Consider the following 8,970-nt stretch of genomic DNA (forward strand, 5'->3'; position numbering starts at 1 on the left):
CATAGCTCACAGCAACCTCCAACTCTTGGGCTTAAGTAATTCTCTTGTCTCAGCCTCCCAAGTAGCTGGGATTACAGGCACCTGCCACAACACCCAGCTATTTTTTGTTGCAGTTGTCATTGTTGTTTAGCTGGCCCAGACTGGGTTTGAACCGACCAGCCTCAGTGCATGTGGCCAGCGCTGTAACCACTGTGCTACAGACGCCAAGCCAACACCTGGCTACTTTTTGAGATGAGGTCTCACTTGGGCTCAGGCTGGTCTCGAACCTGTAGCTCAGGCAATCCACCTGCCTCAGCCTCCTAAGTGCTAGGATTACAGGCGTGAGCCACTGCGCCTGGCCCCCAAAGGACTTCTTTATCATGCCAGCTAACACTGCCCTATTTAGAGATTTGGCTAGTTTCTCTCTTTCTCCTGATTTCTTGTAAAGTCAGATAAACAACTAAGTTTTGGCTTGGTACCATGGGACTTCAGCATGTTTGACTCCATTTGGGTTTGGTCTTTTAGACGTGGTGCAGGAGCTCAGTCCAAACCAACGGACTCCTGTAAATATTATTCAAGAAGATGAAGGGACATAACACACTTAGCACTAAGACCGTTGCTTCTAGATCCCATACCCCACACCAAAAGGATCCAGGACTCCTTGGAGAAATGGCTGATACTAGGTCTAAGTCATAAATTTACAGGATAAGCCTGGCTGATTCTGGGTCTAAGGCATATTTGTACAGGATGAGCCTAGACATTTTGGTATGGCAAAAAGCAAGGACTTTCTCCAAAACCATTAAGTTAAAGGCAAAAGAACAGAGAAATTACATGAAGGACCTCCTAAAAGCCCCCAAAATGAGGAAATTTGAGCATCAAAAGAGTAAAATTGAAACACATTGACTGTATTTTTTAAAGCTACAAAAGTTCATGACTCTCAAGGGGAAAAACAAAGTTCATTACAGCCCCTGAAAAACCACCTTTAAAAGGGAAGAATTAAGCATTTGTCCTGCCTTCGTGTCAAAGGGTATTTCAGGCTAATCAAATAGTTCACAAGGGAGAGAGAGTTCTAACTAATAAATGCAGAAGGGATGATTTAGAAAATTACCACAACCCCTTAATGAAATAATAACAAATGAAAGTAACAGCAAATAGGCAATGAACACTGGACATCATCATTAGATAAAAGTAAATCAAGGAGGAGCTTTACAATTGCAAGGTCAGAATGTCACCTGATCCCACATCACTAAAAGTGGGACAAGGAGTCATAGTGAGATCCCACCATACATCATTTCCTAAAAAGCTTTTTTTGTCCCTCAAAATTGAATCTAAGTATAAACAAGCCCCTATATTCGACTTCAACTTACGGGAAATATGGGAGAGGAAGAATTTAAGTGATACCAGAAAGAAGCAGTCAAATCCACAAAATGGGACATTCTACCGGACAAGTGACCCAGTTTCTACAAGTCAATACCAGGGAAAAGTTAAAAGGGTGGTGGGGGCTGGGGGCTGCTCTAAAATATAAGAGACTTAAAAGCCATATAAGCAAATTTCATGTATAGATTTTGTATATATTCTGAGTTGAACAAACCAGTGGCGAAATGATGTATTTTAGACAATCAGAGCAATTCTATTCTGGACTGGGTATTAGATAATACTGGGGCCAGTTGATTTTGTCGGGTATGAAAATGGCATTGTGGTTATATAAGCAAAAGGTCCACTTTTTTTTGGAGCAGTAGTGAGATATATAGGAGTGAAATGACATAATGTCTGCAATTTGATCTAAAAGGATGCAGGGGAAGAAAACAGCAAATGTTTCAGGAGCTTGATAACCGTTGAATCCCTGTGATGAGATGTAAGAGTTCGTTATTCTATTCACTTCATTTTTTTTAAATGTCTGAATATTACCATAAATTTTAAAAAGATTTTTTTTTTTTTTAAGAGATAATGTAGAGTGAGGTGAGTGGCTCACACCTGTAATACCAGCACTTTGGGAAGTCAAGGAGGCAAAGATGTTCTCCAGCCTCCTGGGCGATACAGGGAAAACCTGTTTCTAAAACAAACAAAAAAAAGACATGCGGGTGGAAGTAAAAAAATCCCCTGGGTGTTTTATTAAAAACACTCTCTTGGGACTCATTTCCTTTCAGAAACCACCAAAACTGTCCTCAGGGTGTGGTATATAGGCCACGCCAGGGATCTGGCTCCAGGGTGAAAATCCGTAGCTTAGTCACAGACAGAAATTCAACATGATCAAATATTTGACAAGTTTTTGTTTCTTTTCCTCTTTTTAAGCAGGGAATTATTTTTGATCTTTTGAAAATCTCCGAGGAGTAGCTGGAATTTTTGTGGGACAAGAATTATCTGTGCTCATCAAACCAAGCCAAAACAAGGCCTGCCTCGCCTTAACCCGCTGGAAGCGGCGTTTGGGGAGGCAGTAATTAGGTAATTAGACCTGGGAATCCACGCAGAGCCCGAGGTGCCGCAGAGTATAATGAATCCAGCGCCGCGGCGTGGCATTTGGCGAGAGAACTGGAACTCGTCTGAGCGCAGTTCGCCTGGCCTGATTCCTCTCCCGGCTGCAGCTACTGTCGCGCACACTATCCTGTAGCCCCAGGGCCTGGGCAGCTGTGACTGGTGGGCAGAGGCGCTGGGCCCGCAGCCCCTCGGCCGCCTCGCCACGTGACCAGCTGGCCCATCGAGCTGTCGCGCTTAACTTCGCAGGACCGCAGGATGTCGGGGCCCACGGATAATCCGGAACAGCGCACGGACCACACCTCCCAGGAGGCGAAAGGCTGGGCTGGCAGGGCCGGACCCGCCTTCGGTTCGCGCCTGGCTGCAGGCAGCGCCTGCCTTTTTCACCTCCACTGCCCTCCTTCCTTATTGAGAGATTGGAATGGACTCGTTGAAAGGAAAAAGAGCAAATGTAAAACATGCATGCCCTACCAGCCGGAGATACTTTTAACATTTGATGAATTTCCTTTCGGTCTTTTATATAGGCATATTTCCTTTTAAAAATACATGACTGGGATAACACAGGTATTTCTTCATAAGGTACATCTGCACTTTATCATCATTTGTGAATGAGTACTTTTCTCATGGTGGTGGCTGATAAAAGTCCTTCGGAGGTATGCACAGGCCCACGCTGTCATGAAACAGAGCCTCACTGTGGTCACTTGGATAGTTTTCTATTTTTGACATAAAAGTAATGTTGGGTCGGTTTGTCCACCGCCTCTATCCGGCTCCCAGCGCACAGGCCCTGGATACTCGGTCTCCGGTGCAGTGGCTGGACAGCACAGGCACCACCTGTGGTACCGCCCACTCTGTGGCGTCACAGGGGCCCGCCCCTACACCTAGCGGAGCCAATCGGAGCGTGGAGCGGGGCCACATGGCCCTCCCAGAGCGCGCCCGCGGGCGGGCGGTCTGGCTGCTGGGTGCGATGGAGCGGGGTTCCTGTCCGGCCGTTAAGTGCGCTCTGCCTCCGGCCCAGCCGCCCGTAAACTTCGAGGATGAACTTCACGACTGCCTTGACTACTACTATCTACGCGACTTCCCAGCTTGCGGGGCCGGCCGCAGCAAGGGCCGGACGCGGCGAGAACAGGAACTGCGCACTAACCGGCCGGTACCGGGCGGCCACGAGCGCAAGATCGCTCAGAAGCTCTTCTACGGCCAGCGCAAGCGTCGCCAGCGCCAGCTGCAGCCCCGGCCGCGCACTCGCCTCTGCTGAGCGCCGGTGCGTGCGGGCCGCCACCGGCCAGCGCCCCAACCGACCGTACGACTCCACCTGGGCAGAGTTGGCGGTTCTGAGGCTGCGCCGCATTACCAACCCCTATACCCCCATATTACCTCCTGACTGCGGTTGGAATAGTGTAAAACTGCTTTTTGGAACTCTGTAGTAGAAGGGGCTAGAAAAGAAGAAATCACCCTAAAAAAAAAAAATCAAGGGAGAGATTTACTTCCAGTGCTCATGATCGGACTAAAGAGAATAGTTTGTGTTTTGTCTGATTTTCTACAGAATACCCGAAGGACCTGATAAAAATATTTTCTCTGACTGCAACTATAACAGTGGTCCTAAGGGGAAGAGAGCCATGTTGGTCAAGATAACTTTTCGACATTGCTTAAGGTTACTGCTTCGGTAGCTTTTCCCTACTAATTGTTGATTAATGTCCAAGTGGGTATGTCTTTGTAGGATTTTTAATTAAAAGAGAGCAGCAAGAATGGCATTTAACTCTTCGGTTTATTTTCAGTTACTCTGGTAACTCGTTTCCAGTTCACAGATACTTCTTACCTATAAAGAAGAGGTCTCAAAGATGAATGGGAGAAGGCCAAAGATAGGAATTTGGACAAGATTTCTACCTAAATGTCGTAGACTACTCTGAAGGCTTAATATTTTCTTATTATAATAACGTGTATTGTACAGTGCGTCAACCTAAAATTACCAAAAGGGTCAGAATCTGGTTAGGATGTGTGTATATATAAGAGAAAAAGTGTGTGTGGATATGCACACACACACACACACACACATATATATATATGAGTTTATTCACAGGAAAAGTTTTTTTGTTTTTTTTTTTACACAGAGTCTCAAGCTCTTGCTCTGGGTAGAGTGCTGCGGCATCACAGCTCCCAGCAACCTCCAACTCTTAGGCTTAAGCAATTCTCTTGCTTCAGCCTCCCAAGTAGCTGGGACTACAGGCGCTTGCCACAACACCCAGCTATTATTTTTTGGGTTGCAGTTGTCATTGTTCTTAGGACGCCGGGGCCGGGTGGCCTAGGTGTATGTGGCCGGCGCCTCTGAAAGTCTTTTTTTTTTTTTAAGGTATGTTTAACATTGCACATTGAAGCTGTAACTGTCATGGGGTCTTTTGCGCCATCTGGTGTGAGTTAGGTAGAGGACAATAAAGGAGGCGGTTTATCTATAACAAAGATCAGAGATTGGAAGGTGAGAATAAGAAACAAATTAGAAACATGACTCAGTTTCCAAGGCTAACTCTCTCCTTAGCATAATAAATTAAGAGTGTTCTGAAGTTTTCTTTTATAGTTGCTAGGTTCTCTGTACTATGGATCCCTCAACATAATTTGAGATAGATGCTGCTGCTATCTGCATTTTAGAGAAAGGCACAGAAGTTCAAACTTTCCAGAGATCACACAGCTAATTACAGGTAGACCAGGTGGTCTGACCCCAGTAATTGTTTTTTTTTTTTTTTTGAGACAGAGCCTCAAGCTGTCCCCCTGGGCAGAGTGCCGTGGCATTACAGCTCACAGCAACCTCCAACTCCTGGGCCCAAGCGAGTCTCCTGCCTCAGCCTCCCAAGCAGCTGGGACCACAGGTGCCCGCCACCACACCCGGCTGTTTTTCAGTTGCAGCCATCATTGTTCGGCTGGCCCAGCTGGATTCGAACCTGCCACCTTAGGTGTATGGGGCTGGTGCTGAGCCGGGAATTCAATTTTTAAAGGGGAACAAAGAAAAAAAGAGAAGGGGGTTGCCAGTGACACAAAAGGTTACAATCTTTTGAGATCTTAGAAATTTACATTTTACATAAGGTAAGGCTAACAAAGGAAGTGAAGAAAGAATCAATTACATAGATGTCCCAGGGTAGGTGGAAGAATGATTGATCTTGTCTTGTCTCTGTTCTACACCTGTTATTAGTGTGCAACTGAATAGACTTTGTTTAAGCAACTACACTTATTCTGCAGATCAAAATTTACAATTTTTTTTTTTTGAGACAGAGCCTCAAGCTGTCCCCCTGGGTAGAGTGCCATGGCATCACAGCTCACAGCAACCTCCAACTCCTGGGCTTAAGCGAGTCTCCTGCCTCTGCCTCCCAAGTAGCTGGGACCACAGGCGCCCACCACAACGCCTGGCTATTTATTTTTTGGTTGCAGCCATCGTTGTTTGGCGTTCTGGGCTGGATTCGAACCCGCCACCTTAGGTGTATGTGGCTGGCGCCTTAGCCCCTTAAGCCACGGGCACCGAGCCTAAATTTACAATTTGAATGTCCTTGCTTATGGGAAGCCAACAAAGAACTTCCTTAGGCTTGGCACCTAGCCCGGGCCACCAAAACAACAATGACGGCTGCAATGAAAAAATAGCTGGGTGCTGTTGCGGGCACCTATGGTCCCAGCTACTTGAGAGGCTGAGGCGGGAGACTCGCTTGAGCCCAGGAGTTAGAGATTGCTGTGAGCTGTGATGCCACAGCACTCTACTCAGGGGGACAGCTTGAGGCTCTGTCTCAAAAAAAGAATTTCCTTAGGAGTGGTCTTTAAGGTCAGTCCTTAGTAGACACCTAAGGTCTTTTATCTTCCCCATGGGGATCTGGCTATAAGAGTTATATATTTGGAAGAGGGTGTTCCATGACTCAGCCTCCAGGTTTGATCTTTCGTTTTGCATAAGGAGTGTGTATGTTTATTTCTTTTTACTGCCCAAGCATCATTATCTCAATTGCAGTGGGTCAGGAATTCAGGAGTGACCTAGCTGAGTTGTTCTAGCTCAGGATGACTCATGAGTCAAGCTGTTGGCTGAGATTACAGTCATGTAAAGGCCATTTCCAAGGTGGTTCAATCATGTAGCTCTTGATAGGAGGCCTCTGTTTCCTGGTATAGATTATGTAGGTGTCACAGTGTGACAGCTGGCTTTCCCCAGAGTGAATGATCTGAAAGAGTAAGCAAGGAGGAAGCCACAGTACCTTTTATGATCTAATTTCCAAAGTTGCAAACCATCACTTTTGTTTCTTCCTGCCAGAAGTGAGTCACTAAGTCCAGCCTACACTCAAGGGGAGAGAAATTAGGTTTCACCTTTTCAGGAGCATATCAAAGAATTTGTGGACTTTTTTTGTTTTTTGGAGAGAGAGTCTCACTTTTTCACCCTTGGTAGAGTGCCATGGTGTCATAGTGATACCACAATTTCGCTCTTCAGTAGTCCTTGGTCTCGAGGATTCAAATGAACCCACAGACCATACAGAAGAAGTAAAAAGCACCAGAGCTTCTGGAAGAGGTTAAGAACTGAAGAACTCTCTTGGGAGTCTCCACATGGAGTCTTTTATCTAGGGGTCTTAAGTCTAGAGTATTACACATGGCTGGCAGTTGGTCCTTTATAGTCTTTGTCCCTGAGAAGGGATTAGGGTGTGTGCTTCTACCCAAGGTGGAACCACCCAAAAAATCATCGCAGGCTACTTTGTTCATGATCTTATCAGAGCCCAGAGGGTATGACCTGAGAAAGGCAGTCTGCTTGTGCCACCACAGTGGCCATTTTAAGAAGATTCTCCAGGTTATGATCTGGGCCTAGAGCCAATTTTGGAAGTTTTCTTCGAATGTCTGGGGCCACCTGAGTGATAAATTTGTCTTTTAAAATAATTTGGCCCTCCAAGGAATCGGGTGTCAACTGAGTGTGTTTTCTCATCACCTCCCTAAGCCGCTCGAGAAAGGCTGAGGGTCTTTCATTTTGTTCCTTGTAAATGCTGGACAACTTAGAATAGTTCATAGGTTTTTTTCTTAGATCGACATAAACCTTCTGGGATACATGTTAGAAAATGTTTACACCACCAGTCACCTTGTTTCTCAGGGTCCCATTTGGCATCCTCAAAGGGAACTGCCTGTCTCCCCATGGGGTATCTGTCCCACAGGGTCATCAGCAAATTTTCCCAAATCAACCTTAATTTGCTTCAAATCTGCCAGAGAAAATGAAGTGTATACTCATGCACTTCCCCTTTCACCACTTACAGTCTCCACTAAGGGACACAATGAAGGATATGGTTGCCTTCTGGGGGTCCCAGTATGACCAGAAAAAACTCCTGGGACGGCCTCCCTCCTGGGGTTTTCTGAACACACGGAGGAAGATGTGGAAAAAGTAGACGATGGGTTTGAACTAAGTGGTGACAGCGTCTCTCTGGGGAACCCCTGACCATTTGGGGAAGTTACTACAGCCAGGAGAGCAGAATCAATCTGACAGATATTACATAGTTGGGGGTTGTCCCTGAGGAAAAAGAAAGCTCGCACATATGGCACTTCAGACCACTTTTCTTCTTGTTTACAAAAAGTATCTAACTGAAAAATGGTATTATAATTTAAAGTACCCTCTGGGGGCCATTGTTCACCAGTGGAGAGTTGATACTGAGGCCTGGCCTGGGTGCAGAAGAAAACCATACATTCTTTTTTCAACATCTGGGCATCAAACATGTCCCAGTGCTTCAGAATACATCCCAGTGGAGTGTCCTGGCAGCATAAGCCAAAATATCAGGTATCCGGGAGCCTGATCCCACCTGATGACAGTTCTCTTGGTAAGAGAACTTGTTACTTGGGTGTTCTCAGAGAGAGAGCATTACCCATCTGTGGGAAAGAACAAACATCCAGCATCTTAATCAATCCCACCCTGTATTCCTGGGTTGTCAAAGCGTCCTCTGACCAACCCAAGAAGCCTCTGGCCAAACAAAAGGAAGCGTCCTTCCAATGCTTGGGTAACAGTACCTGAGGAGAGTGGCCTCCTCAACCCCTGCACTTGTCTGGAATTAGCTGCTCTTGCCAGCATAGCGCTTCGTACCCGCTGGTTCTCCTATGCTTATTACTTGCCAGCAGCACAGCCCGAGACATCAGGTATCAGGGAGCCGGGTCCCACGTGATGCAAGTCTGTCCCTTTCTGCGCCTGCTCCAGAGTATCAAGCAAAGTGGGGATGAGCCCTGCCCTGGAGATAACAGCTGTGCAGTGTTTGCACATTTAACCTTTCATTATTTCTACAAGCGTCTTCTAAATTCCCAGTAACAAAGGAAAATAGGCTTTTTATTACAAACAGGTCTTAAATGCTGTGCTTTCCAACCTCCCTTTCTTTCCCAAAAAGTTGGGAAGGCAGCAATAACTAAACAGGGTTGAGAGACCCTTTAAAATTTGCATTATGGCTCGGCGCCTGTGGCTCAAGCGGCTGAGGCGCTAGCCACGTACACCTAAGGTGGCGGGTTCAAATCCCCAGCCCGGACCCGCCAAACAACAATGATGGCTGCAAC

General features: G+C 46.3%; 1 protein-coding gene across 1 annotated transcript; it reads left to right on the forward strand.

Moving 5' to 3' along the window:
• Positions 1 to 3,415: 3,415 nt before the first annotated feature.
• NUPR2 (nuclear protein 2, transcriptional regulator) lies at positions 3,416 to 4,193 on the forward strand. Its single transcript, XM_012807864.1, has one exon. The coding sequence runs from the start codon at positions 3,416 to 3,418 to the stop codon at positions 3,701 to 3,703; it is 288 nt and encodes a 95-aa protein (XP_012663318.1). The 3' UTR covers positions 3,704 to 4,193.
• The last annotated feature ends 4,777 nt before the right edge of the window (positions 4,194 to 8,970 follow it).

Source organism: Otolemur garnettii, unplaced genomic scaffold (assembly GCF_000181295.1).
Source record: "Otolemur garnettii isolate 467f Iridium unplaced genomic scaffold, OtoGar3 scaffold00077, whole genome shotgun sequence".
Classification (NCBI taxonomy): Eukaryota; Metazoa; Chordata; class Mammalia; order Primates; family Galagidae; genus Otolemur; species Otolemur garnettii.